Below are 22,894 nucleotides of genomic sequence, written 5' to 3' on the forward strand. Positions count from 1 at the left end.
ATGGATCCGATTCTTGTCCAAACTGACAGATCGCACTGCGATATGCAAACTGTTTTTTTTCCTCTTTGTGTATGTTTAGGTGACCAGGGGGCGAGGAGTGAAGATGGGGGGGGGGGGGGGGGCCCCACAGGATTAGCTCGCACAGGGCGCCTGAACACCTAAGGCCGGCCCTGAGAGTGTGTGCTCCTGGACTTTGAGTGTCCTGTGACAAAAGATCACGTGGCCTACAGGATTTTAACTACTCGCCGCCATTACTAGTAAAAAATAAATATTAATAAAAATGCCATAAAACTACCCCCTATTTTGTAAACGCTATAACTTTTGCGCAAACCAATCAATAAACGTTTATTGCAATTTTTTTTACGAAAAATATGTAGAAGAATACGTATCGGCCTAAACTGAGGGAAAAAAATGTTTTTTTATATATTTTTGGGGGATATTTATTATGGTAAAAAGTAAAAAATATTATTTTTTTTTCAAAATTGTCGCTCTATTTTTGTTTATAGCGCAAAAACAAAAACCCGCAGAGGTGATCAAATACCAACAAAAGAAAGCTCTATTTGTGGGAAAAAAAGGACGCCAATTTTGTTCGTGAGCCACGTTGCACAACCGCGCAATTGTCAGTTAAAGCGACGCAGTGCCGAATCGCAAAAAGTGCTCTGGTCTTTGACCAGCAATATGGTCCGGGGGTAAAGTGGTTAAATATGTCCTTGTGAACCTGTAGGGTTTGAGCACACTACCCGTGGCTGGTGTCCATTTTGCAGGGTGGTTAAATGTGTTGTTTCTTCTTGTACAGTTTATAATTTTTTTTAAACTTTGAGAGTAATCAAATGTACATTCCATTGACGTCTTTCCATAGAAGACAGTATCAGAGAAGACAGGATCAAACAGCCTTTTTACACAATGCAGAGGATTAACCCCTTAGGTTCCACGGTGATTATAACAAGCATGCTTTACTGCATATACACACTGATTTTACTGTTGTGGGTTTAGTAACACTTTGAACAGTGCTACACTATTGGCTGTTCTGGCGCCTTTTTCACCCCATCCCTTCTCGAGTTAATAGGCATGCCTAGCATATTTGATACCTTGGGGGTACGTTACACCCTCCTATGTACAACAATTTTTTTTGTAATAATCTTAGAATTAAATAAAATAATAACAGAGGTGCAGAAAGGAAAAATGGTGGCGTTCCACAACATTAAAGGGGTTGGAAAGGTTTGTTTTTTATTTTCTAAATAGGTTCCTTTAAGCTAGTGCATTGTTGGTTCACTTACCTTTTCCTTCCATTTCCCTTCTAAATTTTTTTTTTTTCTTTGTCTGAATTTATCACTTCCTGTTCCTCCCTTTAAAGGGGTTATTTTATTGTCTTTCTCACTTCCTGTTTCTCCTCAGTAAGCTTCCCCCCATCATCTGAGCTGTTCTGGCTGGTGGTTAGTCAGCCAGAACAGCTTACTGAGGAGGAACAGGAAGTGAGAAATTCAGACAAAGAAAACAAAAGAAAAAAAACATTTATAAAGGAAATGGAAGGAAAAGGTTAGTGAACCAACAATGCGCTAGCTTAAAGGAACCCATTTAGAAAAAAAAAAACTTTACAACCCCTTTAAAGTGGAGGTTCACCCTCAAAAAAAATTCTCACCCCCCGGCAATCCCGCGGGAGTGGGCGTTCCCAAGCACTGCCTGTGATTGACAGGCTTCTGAACGGCGCATACTGCATGTCACAGGTTGCCGACAGAACCCGAACGTCGGTGAGCAGTCGCCATATAGAGCCGCACCGACGTTCGGGTTTTTTCGGCAACCTGTGACGCGCAGCATGCGCCGTTCGGAAGCCTGTCAATCACAGGCAGTGCCTGGGAACGCCCAGTCCCACGGGATTGCCAGGGGGCGAAAATCGTGATAACGAGGTATGTGCTGAGAGAAAAAAAAACAAAACACCGGCATTCTGTCGGTAGGATGGCTCGACTCCATGTGATGTCAGAATTTTTTTTGAGGGTGAACCTCCACTTTAACCACTTAAGCCCCGGACCATATTGCTGCCCAAAGACCCAAGGTGTTTTTACAGTTTGGGACTGCGTCGCTTTAACAGACAATTGCGCGGTCATGCGACGTGGCTCCCAAACAAAATTGGCGTCCTTTTTTTCCCACAAATAGAGCTTTCTTTTGGTGGTATTTGATCACCTCGGCGGTTTTTATTTTTTGCGCTATAAACAAAAATAGAGCGACAATTTTGAAAAAAATTCAATATTTTTTACTTTTTGCTATAATAAATATCCCCCAAAAACATATATAAAAAAAAATATATTTTCCTCAGTTTAGGCCGATACATATTCTTGTACCTATTTTTGGTAAAAAAAATCGCAATAAGCGTTTATCGATTGGTTTGCGCAAAATTTATAGCGTTTACAAAATAGGGGATAGTTTTATTGCATTTTTATTATTTTTATTTTTTTTACTACTAATGGCGGCGATCAGCGATTTTTTTCGTGACTGCAACATTATGGCGGACACTTCGGACAATTTTTACACATTTTTGGGATTTTTGTCATTTTCACAGCAAAAAATGCTTTTAAATTGCATTCTTTATTGTGAAAATGACAGTTGCAGTTTGGGAGTTAACCACAGGTGGCGCTGTAGGATTTGGTGTACACTGTGTGTGTGTTTACAACAGTAGGGGGGTGTGGCTGTAGTAATGACGTCATTGATCGTGTCTTCCCTATAAAGGGAATGACGCGATCGATGCGCCGACACAGTGAAGCACGGGGAAGCCGTGTTTACACACGGCTCTCCCCGTTCTTCAGCTCCGGGGAGCGATCGCGACGGAGCGGCTATAAACAAATAGCCGCGCCGTCGTCCCGGATCGCTCCCCGAGGGGACCCGACCGCCGCAAGTCGCGGGGGGGGTCCCGATCGGACCCCCCACCCACGTCTAGGCAGGGACGTACAGGTACGCCAATGTGCCTGTACGTGCCATTCTGCCGACGTATATGTACAGGCGGCGGTCGGGAAGGGGTTAATGACCACTGTAGAAGAGTTAGTATACAGTGCAGCTGGAAAGCATCCACAGCGCTTCACTTTTTGTTATGTTACAGCCTTATTCCAAAATTGATTAAATTATTTTCCTCAAAATTCTACAAACAATACCCCATAATGACAATGTGAAAGAAGTTTGTTTGAAATCTTTGCAAATTTATAAAAACTAAATAATATCACATTTACATAAGTATTCGCAGCCTTTGCCATGACACTCAAAATTTACCTCAGGTGCATCCTGTTTCCACGGATCATTCTTGAGATGTTTAGAAGGTCCCACAGTTAAAGTGCATATCAGAGCACAAACCCAGCCATGAAGTCCAAGGAACTATCTGTAGACCTCCGAGACCGGATTGTATCGAGGCACAGATCTGGGGAAGGGTACATTGATGAGCATAGTGGTCTCCATCATCCATAAATGGAAGTAGTTCGGAACCACCAGGACTCTTCCTAGAGTGGGCCGCCCAGCAAACTGAGCAGTCGGAGGAGAAGGGCCTTAGTCAGGGAGGTTACCAGGAACCCGATGGTCACTCTGAGGCCCCGTACACACGGCCGAGGAACTCGACGTGCCAAACACGTCGAGTTCCTCGTCGAGTTCTGGGATGAAGCCGCCGAGGAGCTCGGCGGGCCGCCTTCTCCCATAGAACAACGAGAAAATAGAGAACATGTTCTCTATTTTCTCGATGAGTTCCTCGGCGGCTCCATCGAGCCAAAAGTGTACAGACGACAGAGTTTCTCGGCAAAATCCGGGTTTTGACCGAGTTTCTCTGTGAATTCTGCCGAGAAACTCTGTCGTGTGTACGAGGCCTGACAGAGCTCCAGTGTTTCTCTGTGGAGAGAGGAGAACCTTCCAGAAGAACAACCATCTCTGCAGCACTCCACCAATCCGGCCTGTATGGTAGAGTGGCCAGACAGAAGCCACTCCTCAGTAAAAGGCACATGGCAGCCCACCTGGAGTTTGTTAACCACTTAAGACCCGGACCTTTATGCAGGTAGAGGACCTGGCCAGTTTTTGCGATTCGGCACTGCGTCGCTTTAACTGACAATTGCACGGTCGTGCGATGTGGCTCCCAAACAAAATTGGTGTCCTTTTTCCCCACAAATAACTTTCTTTTGGTGGTATTTTGATCACCTCTGCGTTTTTTTTGCGCTATAAACAAAAATAGAGCGACAATTTTGAAAAAAATGCAATATTTTTTACTTTTTGGTATAATAAATATCCCCCAAAAATATATTAAATTTAGGCCGATGCGTATTCTTCTACCTATTTTTGGAAAAAAAAAATTGCAATAAGCGTTTGTCGATTGGTTTGCACAAAATTTATAGCGTTTACAAAATAGGAGATAGTTTTATTGCATTTTTATCATTTTTATTTTTTTACTACTAATGGCGGTGATCAGCGAATTTTTTTCGTGACTGCAACATTATGGCGGACACATCGGACAATTTTGACACATTTTTGGGACCATTGTCATCTTCACAGCAAAACATGCTATAAAAATGCATGGTTTACTGTGAAAATGAAAAATTGCAGTTTGGAAGTTAACCACTAGGGGGCGCTGTAGGGGTTATGTGTGACCTCATATGTTTTTCTAACTGTGGGGGGGCGGGGCTGGACGTGAGACGTCATTGATCGTGTTTCCCTATATCAGGGAACACACGATCAATGAAGCTGCCACTGTGAAGAACGGGGAAGCTGTGTTTACACACACCTCTCCCCGTTCTTCAGCTCCGGGGATCGATCGCGGGACTCCGGCGGTGATCGGGTCCGCGGTCACGGAGCTTCGGACCCACGGCTGGGCACTTAAAGAGGACGTACAGGTACATGCTTGTGCCCAGCCGTGCCATTCTGCCGACGTATATATGCAGGAGGCGGTCCTTAAGTGGTTAAAAGGCACCTGAAGGACTCTCAGATCATGAGAAACAAAATTCTCTGGTCTGATGAAAAGATTGAACTTTTTGGCCTGAATGACAAGCGCCATGTCTGAAGAAAACCCAGGCACCGCTCATCACCTGGCCAATACAATCCCTACCGTGAAGCATGATGGTGGCAGCATCATGCTGTGGGGATTTTTTGGAGCGGCAGGAACTGGGAAACTAGTCAGGATCGAATGAAAGATGAATGCAACAATGTACAGAGACATCCATGATAAAAACCTGCTCCAGAGCGCTCTGGACCTCAGACTGGGGCAAAGGTTCATCTTCCAACAGGACAACAACCCCAAGCACACGATAACAAAGGCGCGGCTTCGGGACAGCTTTGTGTATGTCCTTGAGTAACTCATCCAGAGCCCAGACTTTAACCACTTCCATACAGGGCACTTACGCACCTTCCCGCCCAAGCCAATTTTCAGCTTTCAGCTCTGTCGCACCTTGAATGGCAATTGCGCGGTCATGCTACACTGTACCCAAACAAAATTGGCGTCCTTTTTACCCCACAAATAGAGCTTTCTTTTGGTGGTATTTGATCACCTCTGCGATTTTTTTTTTTTGCGCAACAACTAAATAAATAAGTATGTTTTCTCTTTCAATTACGGGCACTGATATGGCGGCACTGATGGGCACCGATGAGATGGCACTGATGGACATCGATGAGGTAGTACTGATGGGCACAGATGAGGTGGCACTGATTGGTGGCGCTTGTATGCGGCACTGATGGGCACACATAGGCGGCACTGATGGGCACACATAGGCGGCACTGATGGGCACACATAGGCGGCACTGATGGGCACACATAGGCGGCACTGATGGGCACACATAGGCGGCACTTATGGGTGGCACTGATGGCTACTTATGGGTGGCACAGATGGGCACTGATAGGTGGGCACTGGGCATGGATGGGCACTGTGGGGTGGCACTGATGGACAATGTGGGGTGGCACTGATGGACACTGTGGGGCGGCACTGATTTACCTATGTTGCCAGTCAGTGCCCATTTGTGGGCACTGATTTTTTTCGGGCTTTTTTTTTAATCTGCCCTTCCCTGGTGGTCCAGGGTGGGCTTCCCTGGTGGTCCATGTGGCGATCCGAGGGGGGGCTGCGCTGATAAACAATCAGCGCGAACCCCCCCTGTCAGGAGAGCCGCCGATCGGCTCTCCTCTACTCGCGTCTGTCAGACGCGAGTGAGGAAGAGCCATCAACGGCTCTTCCTGTTTACATCGTGATCAGCCGTGGTTGGACACGGCTGATCACGTGGTAAAGAGTCTCCGTGAGAGACTCTTTACCGAGATCGGTGTTGTGGGGTGTCAGACTGACACCCCGCAGCAACGATCGCTGCGATGCGCGCCCCCCGGGGGCGCGCAGCGGCTCAGAATCCTGAGGACGTCATATGACGTCCAGTCAGGATTCTACAACCACTTTGCCGACGTCAATCTGTCATTGGCGGGCGGCAAGTGGTTAAAGCGGGGGTTCACCCTGTTAAAAAAAAAAAATATGTTTTTTTTTATTATTCCATTACTTTCGGCATCGTAGCGCGAGCTACGGTATGCCGGTCCTAAATTTTTAATCCCCGTACTCACTGTGCTATCGTTGATTGAAGAATCCGGGGAATGGGCGTTCCTATGGTGAGAGAAGGTGATTGACGGCCGGCCCTGGCACGTCACGCTTCTCCGGAAATAGCCGAAATAGGCTTGGCTATTCACGGCGCCTGCGCATAGCCTGTGCGCAGGCGCTGTGAATAGCCGAGACCTACTCCGGCTGTCTTCGGGGAGCGTGACGTGCCAGAGCCGGCCGTCAATCATCCTCCCTCTCCATAGGCACGCCCATTCCCCGCGGGAGTCGGATTCTTCAATCAACAATAGCACAGTGAGTACGGGGATTAAAAATTTAAGACCGGCATACCGTAGCTCGCGCTACGATGCCGAAAGTAATGGAATAATGGGGTGAAGGAGGGTGAACTACCGCTTTAACTAGATTGAACATCTGTGGAGGGATCTGAAAATGGCTGTGCACCGACGATCCTCATCCAACCTGATGGAGCTTCAGAGGTCCTGCACAGAAGAATGGAAGAAACTGCCCAATAATAGGTGTGCCAAGCTTGTAGCATCGAACTCAAAAAGACTTAAGGCTGTTATTAGTGCCAAAGGCACTTCAACAAGGCATTGAGTAAAGGCTGTAAATACTTATGTATATGGGATTTTTTTATTTATTTTTAATTTGCAAAGATTTCAAACAAACTTTTCACGTTGTCATTATGGGGTATTGTTTGTAGAATTTTGAGGAAAATAATGAGTTTAATCCATTTTGGAATAAGGCTGTAACATAACAAAATGTGGAAAAAGTGAAGCGCTGTGAATACTTTCCAGATGCACTGTAGGTAGGTCTATTCACCATTGCTCATTGGGAACCCCTGGTAATCTGAGGGGGAGCCCTGGTAAAGAAGGGCTGATCTAATGTATTCTCAGTTTTAGGGTTATAGATAGAAAAAAATAAAAATACTTTGCAATTACCTGCAAGCCTCAACAAGCAGCTTCGCTCTGTCCAGCTCCTGCTCAGACACAACCGCTGTCCTGGGGTCTGTAATATTGAAGAAGTGCTTCAAGCGACCGATGAATGTACTCTGATCCCATCTTGGGGCGTCAATATTAAACCTGGAAACATCGACTTCCATACTTCCTCGCCTTTCCTAAATGAAATTAGAGACAAGATGATTGTGAAATCAAAACAAAATGCTGCGATGTGTCCGATAAAAGAGACTTTATATAAGAAGGTAGACTGTGTTCTCTAGAATATCCATTCAAGTACTGTACACTTAAAGGAGTTGTAAAGGAATTTTTTTTTTTCTGAAATAACTGTTTACAGGGTATAGACACATAATAGTTAACTGATTCCCTTTAAAAATGATTAAAAACAGATACAAATCAATCATATAATGTACCTACAGTTTCAGTTTTGTTTTTGCATGTTGTTTCCTGCTTCTGTGATGTACAGAGCATACAGAGCCAATACAGGGCAGTGATGGTTTGTAAAACGAAACCCCTGTTGAGGGGTTTTAGACACACATAGGTAGATTCAGAAAGAGTTAGGCCGGCTTATCTACAGATAAGCCGACCTAACTCTGAATCTGCACCGACCTATGTTTAAGTGTATTCTCTAACAGAGATACACTTAAACATATCTAAGATACGACGGCTTGCGCCGTCCTATCTTAGATTGCAATGTTTCTGATGGCCGCTAGATGGCGCTTCCATTGCAGCCGGCGTAGATTATGTAAATGAGGGGATACGCTGATTCACGAACGTACACCAGGCCGACGCAGTACTTTTACGCCGTTTACGTAAGAGATAGGCCATTTAAAGTTAGTGCTAGGCTCTAGTGGAATAGTAATGTTAAGTATGGCCGCCGTTCCCGCCGCGAAATTCGAAATTTTTACGTCGTTTGCGTAAGTCGTCCGCGAATCGGGATTTTTGTCGTTAATGTCCACGTCGAAATCAATAGGCCCGTAGGGCGTACTTAGCTGCAATGCACACTGGGAAATGTAGTTGTCCGGCGCATGCGCAGTGACAAAAAACGTCAAAAACGTGAGGTTAAGCCTCATTGCCATGAAACACGCCCCCCCCAACCCATTTGAATTAGGCGCCCTTACGCCCGCTCGTTTTAGGCTACGCCGCCGTAAATTAGCAGGTAAGTATATTGAGAATCATTACTAGCCTAACTAATATTCGGCGGTGTAGCCTAAACAGGCTAGGCTACGCCGCCGTAACTTTCAGCCATTGTACCTGAATCTACCTAACAGTAATCACACCTCCTTGATTAGTGACCACAGAGAGAAAGCTCCCATGACTTTTTTCATCAGGAAACAGACAACCAGGAAGTGTTCAGAACAGAGGATTACAGCAACATCAAAGCAAAAACGAACAATGAGGACATGAAACCAGGACTGCAGTAAGGTAAAGGAAGCTATTTAGCTAAAAAAAAATTCCTTTAGTGACCCTTTAAAGCCAAAACCAATTTAGCCCAGGTTCTTACTGAATGCGGGTTAGAAATTCAGTTGAACTCGCCCGATGTCAGTCTGACTTCCGAAGCGATTTCAGAGACATGTGTGCCGGTTCCTGTACAGATGTCTATAGAATTCGCCCCTGAAGTCACCAAAAATAGTGCAGGAACTACTTTTGGAAAATCGGTGTGGCGCTGCAAAGTCGCCGTCGCACCGATTCAGACGGTGCCATTGCCGGCAATAGCTGCTGATTTGGCATGTCAAATAGCATGCCAAATCGGCGCGATGTGAACGTGGGCTTAATGTTGTGTATAGAGTAGTGAGGGGTTAGGACCCCTGGCAGGTTTTTCACTGCTGTCTGTGACTCTGGGGAGATTGACTCTATTTATTCTGGTAACCCCTGCACTCTGCTCTCTACTCCCCTCGTAACACTCTGTACTAGATAAGCAGCACCAGCCTATTTGTTAGGGCTCACTCACAAGGGGACAGTTAAGCCGTGGTTTTACTACCCCTTGATGGCCCACCTAAAAAAAAGGGTATGCAGCTGCTCAAGGCTGTACACATGCTGTTGCCGAGATGCTTGCTTTATGGCCATGGCAAAAATGTAATGGTATGCTGCATTTGGTACAGCGGCCCACATGACTAATTATTTTTATTATTCAGGATTTCTATACTGTAGAGCCAACAGTTTGCGCAGCGCTTTACAACATAAGGGCAGACCCCAGTGACAATACAATTCAATACAGGGGGAATCAGAGGGTCCTGCTCATTAGAGCTTCCAATCTAATGCAAGTAAATGGGGCCACGCTACAACAGCATGTAATGGACGGTGGGCCATTTTTTTTTGGGGGGTTAAAACAGATGAGGAGGCGACAAATTGGCTTAGGGCTCGGTAAGGTGGTACCGATACCCATAAAGCATTTTCACGTGTATGAAAATCCTCTGATACCCCAAACCAATACCTTTGCGGTGCAATTTGAGCCCATATAAAATGAATTGGCTGAAATGGCACTGCAAACAAACGCATGCGGTGCGATTCCTGTCTGAATCGCACGCAGTTTCCCGCACGGCTCCTGTGTGAACCCAGGTTTATCATAGTGATTTCAGCCTGGGTTCACACAGGAGTGGTGTGGGAAACTGCATGTAATTCGGACAGGAATCGCGCCACATTTCTGTTTAAACACATGTGATTCTTTGCAGTGCGATTTGACTTCATTAATTTTGTATGGCCTCAAAATGCACTGCTAAAGGTATCAGTACTCGTACTGGACGATACAAATCAGGTATCAGTGCCAGCCTAGGGCTCGATCACACTGGTGGCAACCCTTGAGGAGCAATCTGGGTGCATTAAATGGGTATTACACCCAAAACCAAAAATGTAATATATTCCAGCTTGCCAATCATTAGACGTGGTGGCTGCAACAGTCTTCCGTTTTTAGTCTTTTCTCCCTTCCATTTTCACCTGGTGATCTGGCATTAACATACCTCCCTAGAGTGGCTTGCGCTGCTGTCAATCAAATCCAATCACATGGGGGTGGGGGCGGGGCCGAGACCTGCAATTGGTGGCTATTGCTGCCGAATGTAGGATTAAGGAGCGTGCCCGCAAGGTAACCCCCTTGGGAGAGAGCTTCCCAGGGGGGTTATCTGAAGTGGGGAGGAGCAGAGAGAGCCGCCGAGGGACCCCAGAACAGGAGGATCGGGACCACTCTGTACAAAACAAACTGCACAGTGGAGGTAAGTAGGACATGTTTGTTATTAAAAAAAAAAAAAAAAAAAAAAATCGAAACTTTTACAACCCCTTTAAATCCAGCCATTTTACTAATGATTTAAATCATTTTATAAATCGAGATTTAAACCAACTCCCCCCTGAAGATGGCGCTATAGAAATCCTGTATAATAGGAATAATCCGATGTGCTATTTATCGCTAAAGTTAAAGTGAACAGATGGTGCGAGATGAAGGCTTGAGATACGATATATATTATATTTGGGGGGCGGGGGGAGGGGAGTTTGTGGCACTTTAAAGCATATGAATAATAAAATAATGTAAATGATACGGATGTCAAAAACGTATAAAAACCAGCCAAGCATATGTAACAGAATTTAAATAGAAGCATTTCACAAGACTTCAATGTGCTGAGCACTATACATGGCCGTCTATTTAAAGATCTCGTTAAGAACCGTATACAGTGACCTCTACAATACTGTTATTTGGTGAACAGAGAACTGAAAGAACCACTGCTGACTCAGATAATAACATCCAACCAGAAAAGTCAAAGTAAGGACGTCCACCTGTTAAAAAGTGATTTATTGCCCAGAATTAATTCACCCAAGTAACTAGTAACTCCTTTTGGAAAGGACTTGGTGAAGCAAAACTTTTACATCCAAGTGTACTTTATTATTCTGCTCATGTAAAATAATGTATTATATATATACACACACACACACACACACACTGTTTATAAAAAAAAACATTGTATACTAAGGGCTCATTTACAGAAGCACATGGGAAGCAGTAAAAACATGGGGCTAGATTCAGAGAGAATTTACGCCGGCGTATCTATTGATACGCCGCGTAAATTCAAATCTGCGCCGGCGTATCTTCTTTCTGTATTCAGAAAGCAAGATACGCCGAAATGTGCCTAAGGTCCGACTGGCGTAAGTCTCTTACGCCGTCATATCTTAGTTGCATATTTACGCTGGCCGCTAGGTGGCGCTTCCGTCGCTTTCAGCGTAGAATATGCAAATGCACTGGATACGCCGATTCCGAAACGTACGTGCGCCCGGGGGAATTTTTTACGTCGTTTGCGTAACGCTTTTTCCGGCGCAATGTTACTCCTGCTTCTATGAGGCGTACGCAATGTTAAGTATGGACGTCGTCTCCGCTAGAATTTTGAATTTTTTTACGTTGTTTGCGTAAGTCGTTCGCGAATAGGGCTTTGCGTAAATTACGTCCACGTCGAAAGCATTGATGATTTGTGGCGGAATTTCGAGCATGCGCACTGGGATTCTTTCACGAACGGCGCATGAGCCGTTCGCTAAAGACGTCATTTACGTGGGGTCATGTTTTAATTACATAAAACTCGCCCACCTCTTGACAATTTGAATTCAACGCGCTTACGCCGGCAGATTTACGTTACGCCGCCGCAACTTACGGAGCAAGTGCTTTGTGAATACTGCACTTGCCCGTCTCAATATTGCACAGAGTGGCCCCTTACCTTCTCTCTGGCAGTCCTTCACGGGCTCGCTTTGCTACTCCTCCTGCGGGTACCTCCTGTATACACACACTCCCAAGCTGGACTGTGTGCCTCCATAGACACACAGCACTAGTAAGCCATGCCCCCATTCTCTTATCATAGGAGTCTGAGTGACAGCTAAGTGTGTGTGTGTGGACACATTGGCCAACATGGCGAGGTGTTTAGTATCAGAAAAACATCAGAAGACCCTAAAAAAAGTGTTTTTAAAGCTAAGTGTGTATGAAGCCTTAAAGCGGTTCTAAAGCATAAAACATTTTTTACCTTAACCGATTGCCGACCAGTCACCGTCATTATATTGCGGCAGTTCAGCACAAATCGCCGTAGCTGTACGTCGGCCACTTTAAGAACAATAGCAAGCACGCGCCCGCGGTGTGTCGCCGGCCACCTGCAATCACTCCACAGAGAGCCAGAACAGGGATCTGTCAATGTAAACAAACAGATCCCCGTTCTGTCAGAGAAGTAGAGAGAGATCGTCCGTTGCTAGTGATCAGGAATAAGGATGAGTTTCGGCGTGTTTGCAAACCCCACGTGCAGAGCCCGCCAGGAAGTTGGCACTGCGCTGCGCTAATCACAGGTAGTGAAACATTGTCACGATGCGTTGCTGCAGAGATTGGGAAATGTCTCACTGCCTGTGATTAGCGCAGCGCAGTGCCGACTTCCTGGCGGGTTCTGCACGTGGGGTTTGCGAACATGCTGGAGCTCATCCTTAATCAGGATCTTTCTCTACTCCCACAGCTAGAAACACCTCCCAGGGAACACTTAGCCCCTTGATTGCCCCCTAGTGTTAACCCCTTTCCTGCCAGTGCCATTTATCATTGGCTATTTTTAGCTCTGATCGCTGTATAAATGGCAATGGTCCCAAAAGAAAAAAAGAAAAAAGTGTCAAAGATGTCCGATCTGTCAGCTGAAATGTTGCAGTCCCAAAAGAAATAAATAAAAAAAAAAAAAAAAAAAAAAATCGCTGATCACCGCCATCACTAGTAAAAGAAATTCATAAATCAATAATAAAAATGCCATAAATATAGCCCCTATTTTGTAGACGCTGTAACTTCAATATACGCTTATTGTGATTTTTGTTACCAAAAATATGTAGAATACATATTGGCCTCAACTGATGAAGACATTTGTTTTTTTTTGGGGGGGGGGGGGGATATTTATTATAGCAAAAAGTGAAATGTTTTATTGTTTTTCAAAATTTACAGTTTGTTTATAGAGCAAAAAATAAAAACCGCAGAGGTGAGCATGCTAAGAAACTTTTGTCCGCTGGAAACCTGTCCGGTCGGCCCTACACACAGTCGGACATGTCCGCGGAAACTGGTCCGCGGACCAGTTTCAGCGGACATGTTCGGTCGTGTGTACGAGGCGTGAGGAGACCGGATAAGGCTTTGGTTATCTGGATGGAGAGGCACCATTGGAGTGTTTGTGTGGAATGTTAAAAGACATCTAAGGCTATTCGTATTGCTGGCTTTATTCGTTAGTGAGGTGAGAGTTCTGGGAGACCAGACAGAAGTTCTTTGATACGGTATCTTTCCTCTCTGGGACTGTGGACTTTCAGTTCTTCACCTTTAGCAGTATTTACTGCCACATCACACATGAACTATTATTTATTTATATGATTTAATCTCGTTTTTATTGCACTTTGGATTATTTTTTCACCACTCATTACTTATGCACTTTTGATTATTAGAGTGTTTTACATATTATGCGCAAGAATTCACTTTTATTTATTAACACAGGTGTATAGTTTTCTATTTGCTTATGCACGCAGATGCATGAAGATAACTTGCACTCAGGTATATAAAAAGGCAAAAGAAAAAAAAATCCTACATATTTTTGGCTGTACACATGCAAATGTCTGTACCAACATATACATGCATACAGTGTAAATGTTATCCTTTGTACACAAGTAACATGCGTCATAATAAGGGAAGAAGCTAGGCGGCAATAGCTTAAAACCAATTGGTTGCATTAACCCTGTATGCATGGAAACGTTTCTCAACATGTACAGCTTCTGCCAGGAAGATCTAGTTGCCATGTTTTTATACGCCTGTGTGTATGTACCCCATGGGAGATTTCTGATTGCGCAATCAATCACAGACAGAAGTAGTGTGATAAATTAGAGCATACACTGGGGAGATCTTCAAATGTCAGATGTCATTTAGGAAGCTCCTACAGTGTCCCATTTCCAAATTTAGGCCTCACCTGGAATAATCAGGCTGCACACGGCCAACCTCGGCCTACAATTAAAATCAAGTGGCATTGCGTGTAATAATTTCTGCTCTCATTTACCTTTCTGCTTCTCTCCATACAGAAGGGAACAAGCATTGGCTTTCCTCCAGCAAATAAACACTGTGCATCCTACAGTGGCGGCTGGTGCTCAAAATTTTTGGGGGGCGCAAACGTAAAAAAAAAGAAAAAAATTGCAGCCTCACTGTACCCATCAAATGCAGCCACTGTGGCATCAATTGTCACCACTGTGCCATGCCATCAAACGCAGCCACTGTGCCATCAATTAACACCACTGTGCCATGCCATCAAATGCAGTTACTATGCCATCAATTCCCATCACTGTGCCATGCCATCAAACACAGTCACTGTGCCATGCCATCAAACGCAGCCGATGTGCCATGCCATCAAACGCAGTCACTATGCCATGCCATCAAACGCAGCTGCTGTGCCATGCCATCAAATGCAGTCACTGTACCGTGCCATCAAACGCAGTCACCGTGCCATCAAACGCAGCCACTGTGCCGTGCCATCAAACGCAGTCGCTGTGCCGTGCCATCAAACGCAGTCGCTGTGCCGTGCCATCAAACGCAGTCGCTGTGCCATCAAACGCAGTCGCTGTGCCATGCCATCAAACGCAGTCGCTGTGCCATGCCATCAAACGCAGTCGCTGTGCCATGCCATCAAACACAGCCACTGTGCCATCAATTGTCACCACTGTGCCATGCCATCAAACGCAGCCACTGTGCCCCTCAATTGTCGCCACTGTGCTAATTGTCACCACTATGCCCCTCAATTGTCGCCACTGTGCCCTTTAATTGTCGCCACTGTGCCCATTGATGCCACTGTGCCCATTGTCACTACTGTGCCCATTGTTGCCACTGTGCATGTCACTGTGCCCTTTAATTGTTGCCACTGTGCCCATTGTCACTACTGTGCCCATTGTCGCCGCTGTGCCCTGTAAAATGCACTTACCTTAATCCTTCGACGTCCCTCGATGTCTTCTTCTCCCGCCTTGGTGACGCTTCAGCCAATCAGGTTACCAATAACTAGAATCGGCGAACCTGATTGGCTGAGACGCCCGTCAGTCTTATCCAAGGAACACACCCCATACGTTCCCTGGATAAGACATCCGGGAGGACGAGGGCTGTACACGGCTCCACACAGCCAATCAGCTGCCGTTATTCAGGTGGTCGGCGCTCAATGTCCGGCCACCTTGAATAGACCAACAGCAGCTGGAAATAATAACATACATTCATGCAATGCATGAATGTATGTTATTTTCAGTGACGGTGCGGAGCCAGAGGGGGCGGCGCTCCAGCGCCCTCTATGGACAGACTGCAGCTGGCATCCTATACAGTAAAATTCATTGTTGGTTTTAAATGATTCCCTTTCCCAAAACAGTTATAATACAATACAGTTATAATACAATAAAATACAAGAGGATTAAGAGGGCCCTGCTCAGAAGAGCTTACAATCTAATAGGGTGGGACAGAGGGTACAAAAGGTTGCAACTGTGGGGAATGAGCTGATGGAAGTGGTAAAAGATTAGTTGGAGACGTGATAGGCTTCCCTGAAGAGATGAGTTTTCAGGGATCGCCTGAAGGTAACAAGAGTAGGGGATAGCCGGATAGGTTGAGGTAGTGAGTTCCAGGGGATGAGAGAGGCTCTGGAGAAATCCTGAGGACAAGCATGGGAGGAGGAGACGAGAGAGCTTGACAGTAGAAGGTCTTGAGAAGAGCGGAGAGGCCGGTTTGGGTGATATTTGGAGACAAGACTGGTGATGTAGCTCGGGGCAGAGTTGTGGATGGCTTTGTACATTGTGGTTAGTATTTTGAATTTAATTCGCTGGGCGATTGGGAGCCAGTGTAGGAATTGGAGAAAAGGGTTGGCAGATATTGGGCGGTTGGTAATGTGGATAAATCTGGCAGCAGCATTCAGGATAGACTGAAGAGGGGATAGCCTATGTAGAGTTAGGCCAAAGATAAGGGAATTGCAATAGTCAAGGCGAGAGATAACAAGGGAGTGAATGAGGAGTTTGGTGGTTTCATTTGTTAAAAAGGGGCGAATTTTACAAATGTTACGGAGGTGAATTCTACAAACTTGACAACGATTGGACTTGAGGCTGAAATGTCAAAGAGTCTAGGATTACACCCAGTACCCTGGCGTGAAGGGAGGGACTGATGGTTGCATTGTTGATATTGATGGCAAAGTCATGGAGGGGGGCACGGGCAGGGAGGAATATTAATAGCTCAGTATTAAAGAGATTTAGTTTAAAGTGGATGTAAACCCACTCCCATCCTTTCTAAACTACTGCCATAGTGCTGATCTATAAGGATATAGATGACTCCTGCATGTATTCTTACCTGTCAAATGTCTCCCCTCTGTCTGTTATAAGAACTGAAAAACTGCAGATTATGTGGGTGAATCTGTTGTCTGGAGCTCTGTGGGTGGAGTCGTGATGTCAGTAGACTCCCTGCCCTCTTCTACACTCCCCTTGTCAACATGCATTTTTTCCTGTGTATTCCTTACACTAAATTCTGCTATGATCACCAACATCCAGTCAAAATCCAGAAAAGTAACCACATGACTTCAGAAAAGGAGTGGGGGTGAGAATTTAAAAATAATGTCTCCAGGCTAGTGCATAAGATATGTAAATAACCTGTCACTCACAGCAAAGGGGCGGAACGGACTAAGTTTTTTCTCTGCAAGTCTGTTTTTATTTCACTGAACAATAAAATAGGATTGCTCAGAGCTGGATTAACTCTGTGTGGCAAGACTGGGCACAGATGATAGGAAATCTTATACTCTACATTGTGACATAAAAAAAATATATATATATATATTTTTTTCGGGTTTACATCCACTTTAACCACTTCCCGCCCGGCCTATGGCCGATTTACGTCCGGGAAGTGGTTATGAAATCCTGACAGGACGTTCTAGAACGTCCTGCAGGATTTCATGCCGCGCGCGCCCGTGGGGGCGCGCATCGCGGCGATCGGTGATGCGGGGTGTCAGTCTGACACCCTGCATCTCCGATCTCGGTAAAGAGCCTCCGGCGGAGACTCTTTACCACGTGATCAGCCGTGTCCAACCACGGCTGATCACGATGTAAACAGGAAGAGCCGTCGATGGCTCTTCCTCACTCGCGTCTGACAGACGCGAGTAGAGGATAGCCGATCGGCGGCTCTCCTGACAGGGGGGGTTAGCGCTGATTGTTTATCAGCGCAGCCCCCCATCGGATCGCCACACTGGACCACCAGGGATGCCCACCCTGGAGCACCAGGGTGGGCAAAAAAAAAAAAATGACAGAAAAAAAAAAAAAAAAAAAAAGCATAAAGAAAAAAAAAAAGATGCCAGTCAGTGCCCACAAATGGGCACTGACTGGCAACCTGGCAAAAATCAGTGCTGCCACCCCAGTGTCCATCAGCGCCACCCCAGTGTCCATCAGCGCCACCCCAGTGTCCATCAGTGCCACCCCAGTGTCCATCAGTGCCACCCCACAGTGCCCATCCATGCCCAGTGCCCACCTATCAGTGCCCATCTGTGCCACCCATAAGTATCCATCAGTGCCGCCCATGAGTGCCCATCTGTGCCGCCTATGAGTGCCCAGTGCCGCCCATGAGTGCCCATCAGTGCCGCCTATGTGTGCCCATCAGTGCCGCCTATGTGTGCCCATCAGTGCCGCCTATGTGTGCCCATCAGTGCCGCCTATGTGTGCCCATCAGTGTCGCATACCAGCGCCGCCAATCAGTGCCACCTCATCTGTGCCCGTCAGTACTACCTCATCGATGTCCATCAGTGCCATCTCATCGGTGCCCATTAGTGCCGCCATATCAGTGCCCGTAATTGAAAGAGAAAACTTATTTACAAAAAAATTAACAGAAAAAAATAAAAACGTAATTTTTTTTCCAAATTTTCAGCCTTTTTTTAGTTGTTGCGCAAAAAAAAAAAATCGCAGAGGTGATCGAATACCACCAAAAGAAAGCTCTATTTGTGGGGAAAAAAGGACGCCAATTTTGTTTGGGTACAGTGTAGCATGACCGCGCAATTGCCATTCAAAGTGCGACAGTGCTGAAAGCTGAAAATTGGCTTGGGCGGGAAGCTGCGTAAGTACCTGGTATGGAAGTGGTTAAGGAAGTGGTGCGACATCCATGCTGATATGTCAGTTAGTAAGTTAGTTATGCGAGAGGAGACTGAAGGAGTAAGGTGAACAGTAAACAGATAGATTTGGGTGTCATCGGAATATAAGTGGTATTGGAAGCCGTGGGCGATCATCAAGTAACCAAGGGAGGAGGTGTAGATAGAGAAGAGAAGGGGTCCAAGAACAGAGCTTTGGGGAACCCCCACAGAAAGGGGCAATGGAGAGAAGGAGACAGAGTTGTAGGCAACACTGAAGGAACGCTGTGATAGGTAGGCAGAGAACCAGGATAGAGCAGAATCTTGGAGGCCAAGGGAATGGAGTTTATTGAGAAGGAGCTGGTGGTCAACGATATCAAAGGCCGCAGAGAGGTCAAGTAGAAGGAGTATGGAGTACTGGCTGTTGGTTTTAGCAGTTAGTAAATTGTTAGTGAGTTTTAGTAAGGCAGTTTCCGTGGAGTGCTGCGAGCAAAAGACAGACTGTAAGGGGTGAAGGTGGTTATTTTCACTGAGGTAGGAGCTAAGACGGTTGTAGACTAAGGGCCCTTTCACACGGGCGGATCAGTAATGATCCGCATCCGTGTGTCCGCAAAAGCTCAGCGGGGATCCTCCGTAAAATCCCCGCTGAGCTGGCAGCTGACAGGGCGGTCCCCGCACACTGTGCAGGGACCGCCCTGTCTTTCCTCTGCTCTCCCTATGGGGGATCGGATGAACACGGACCGTATGTCCGTGTTCATCCGATCCGATCCGGCAGACGGAAGAAAAAATAGGGTTTTCTTCCGTCCGCAAATGCGGATCTTTGCGGAGGCGGACAAATTACGGGTGTCAGCGGATGGTCATCCGCTGACACCCGTAATCACATAGGGACCCATGTATGTCCCGTTTTCATCCGCAACGGACGGATGAAAATGCGGACATACGGTCCATACGTGTGAAAGGGCCCCAAGTGTTCTAGAGGTTTAGAGGTGAATGGGAGCAATGAGATGGGTCTTAAAGGGACACTAAAGGTTTGTTTTTTATTAGATCAATTGATTTCTGTAAGCAAGAGCATTTAAATATCACTTACCTCGTTTTTCCTTTTGACCCCCAAAATACAGTAATCCAGGTTTGAAAATGCCATTTCCTGTCTCTCCTCTTTTTGCTTTCCACCAGCATCTGAGCCGTTTTGCATGGTGTAAAGCAGAATGTGCTCACCCCCTCCCTAGGACTACAGCCCTGCGTGAAGATGCTCTCTTATCCCTCAAGTATAAGCCGACCCGAATATAAGCTGAGGCACCTAATTTTACCACAAAAAAAATGGGAGTATATATTGATTTGAGTATAAGCCTAGGGTGTCCATCTGCATGCCTCACTGTGCCTCATCTGCATGCCTCACTGTGCCCATGCCTAGACTGACGTTTAACATGGGAGTCTATAGAAGGGGTGCCTGGCTTTGAAAAATCAGTGCTCCCCGACCAACAATTTGCACACTTGCAGAGGAAGAGTGGGGCTACATGTGAGCCAAGCCAGAACCGGGTCCCATAAGTCTGGGAGATTAAGCGCAAAAAGGTGACTCGAGTATAAGCCGAGGGGGGCATTTTCAGCACAAAAAAAAAGCACATGGACCCCTACAAAAGGTACATGCAGACACTACCTGCTGTACAAGTATCTGCATTATCATACGTTTTTATGCATAATAAATGTCAATACTAGAAAAAACAGCAATCAGCGCACAGATGTTACAAATAAAACTAAATTGATTGCAAGTCCACCCACCGCTGACGAAGTCCAATCCGGACGTAACGTGCGTACGGGGAGGAGCTTTCCCTGTGACATCACCCGCATCCTTTCTGCTGCTGCTCATGGCTGTTGCTCCGAGTTTTTATTTTATTTTATATTGCCAATCGCCTACTGGTCAGTTGTTTTCTGGCAGATTGTCTGCAGACATACCAGACTGACTGTAGTATGGTGAAGCGCTGTTTTTTACCTTTCCCTGGAATAAATACAGTCTACACTTAGAACGTGTTTTTATTTTTTTATTCCGCATTAGACCTACTATTCACTACTGCATTGGACTCCACTGCACCATCTCCCTTATGGTGAGAACAAGCTGTCTTTGACCACTTGTGAAAAGATATGGTCCAACTCATCTGGTAAGGAGGCATTTCTTATACCGGTGGAGGATATCATCATCACATTTGCTGAAGATTTTTGCTATTTCACTGGGTGTCATCTTAATTCCTGATTCTTCAGTCAAGGACTTTATTTGCACTGCACTTTTATTATTATTATGCATAATAAATAACTTTTTTGCAACATATAAGTGCATCCGTGCATGTGAAATGTTCATCAGAAATGTATGTGAAGCAGCCTTGGAAGTACACCAGTGGCGGCTGGTGCTCCATTTTTTTTGGGGGGCGCAAACAATACCACAACCAACCCCCCCCCCCCCCCGATCACTCGCCCGCAATAGGGCCTACAGACAGACAGGTAGATAGATAGATAGATAGATAGATAGACATGTAGATAAATAGATAGATAGATAGAGGAGACAGACATGTAGATAAATAGACAGACAGACAGATAGATAGATAAACTAGAGAGACATACATGTAGATAGATAGATAGATAGATAGATAGATAGATAGATAGATAGATAGATAGATAGATAGATAGATAGATAGATAGATAGATAAACAGACATGTAGAAAGATATGAAGATCAATAGACATGTAGATATATAAATAGACAGACATGTAGATATATAAATAGACAGACATGTAGATAGATAGATAGATAGATAGATAGATAGATAGATAGATAGATAGATAGATAGATAGATAGATAGATAGATAGATAGATAGATAGATAGATAGATAGATAGATAAACAGACATGTAGAAAGATATGAAGATCAATAGACATGTAGATATATAAATAGACAGACATGTAGATAGATAGATAGATAGATAGATAGATAGATAGATATGAAGAGAGATAGATAGATATGAAGAGAGATAGATAGATAGATAGATAGATAGATAGATAGATAGATAGATAGAGAGAGAGAGAGATAGATAGATAGATATGAAGAGAGATAGATAGATAGATAGATAGATAGAGAGAGAGAGAGAGAGAGAGATAGATAGATAGATAGATATGAAGAGAGATAGATAGATAGATAGATAGATAGATAGATAGATAGATAGATAGATAGATAGATAGATAGATAGATAGATAGATATGAAGAGAGATAGATAGATAGATAGATAGATAGATAGATAGATAGAGAGAGAGAGAGAGATAGATAGATAGATATGAAGAGAGAGAGAGAGATAGATAGATAGATATGAAGAGAGATAGATAGATAGATAGATAGATAGATATGAAGATAGATAGATATGAAGATAGATAGATGAGAGAGAGGGAGATGTATCACTGTCCTTCACCAGGGATTTAGTAATGAATAAGAGAAGTATTAGATCAGTCCCCCATGGCCCCCCTTCTCTCCCCTCTCCTGCCTGACACATGTCTCTGACACAGCAGCACACTGTCGGGTGAATCTCTGATTTTAGGGCAGAGTTGATTCCCGGGACACAGAAGCAGATCTCCCTCCACCACCCCGCATACCAACCCCCACACTCCACTGCACGTGATATATAAAATATAATGATGGGGAAGGCTTCAGTTCCTCCTTCCTACCTCGTTGCAGCAGATCCTCTCAGGCGGAGCAGTATTGAGCTGCAGATCTGACTGAGGTGACGTCACTTCCCGACTGTCCTTTGACTGTGTGAAAGAAAGCACCGCCCACTGGGCGGTGACATAGTTCTATCACACTGTGTGCAGTCACTGCACCCGCCCGGCTATAATACAAGCCATCGCGCCGGGAACAGTGGCGCATCGGTTTGCGCCACAAAGGCATATTTTAGCTGCCGTCTGCTACTGCAATCTTGTGATTGCACAGACGTAGCGCTACAAAATACCGCACTGTGCCCGGCGCCCATACACAGTGCAATAAGGACTTTTTTTTTTAAAAAAAATCGTTTCTTAAAGGGACATGTTTAAAAAAAAAAAAAAAAAATATTTTTTCGATTTTTTTTTTTTATATTTTTTTTTTTTTACTGCCTGGGGAGGGGGGGGGCAGCGCCCGGGCGCCCCCTATGGACGGGCCGCCACTGAAGTACACTATACAATGGGTAAGAAGTGCAAAGTGACCATTGAGCAATCAATCATTACCCACAGAAATCAATCACAAGCAGATAAAAGGCACGCCAAGCCGTGACCTAAAATGTTCCCTGGTGTCCCCATCTGTACATTTCACACATACAGTTG

General features: G+C 45.2%; 1 protein-coding gene across 1 annotated transcript in view; it reads right to left on the minus strand.

The window, feature by feature from the left end:
• Positions 1–22,894, minus strand: part of SFXN2 (sideroflexin 2) — a 98,762-nt gene that overhangs the window by 67,799 nt on the left and 8,069 nt on the right. Inside the window, exon 2 of the mRNA XM_040361883.1 lies at positions 7,477–7,652. Within this exon, the coding sequence (XP_040217817.1) occupies positions 7,477–7,637 (161 nt within the window). The 5' untranslated portion in view covers positions 7,638–7,652. The remainder of the gene's footprint in view (positions 1–7,476; positions 7,653–22,894) is intronic.

This window comes from Rana temporaria, chromosome 8 (genome assembly GCF_905171775.1).
Source record: "Rana temporaria chromosome 8, aRanTem1.1, whole genome shotgun sequence".
NCBI classification, from domain to species: Eukaryota; Metazoa; Chordata; class Amphibia; order Anura; family Ranidae; genus Rana; species Rana temporaria.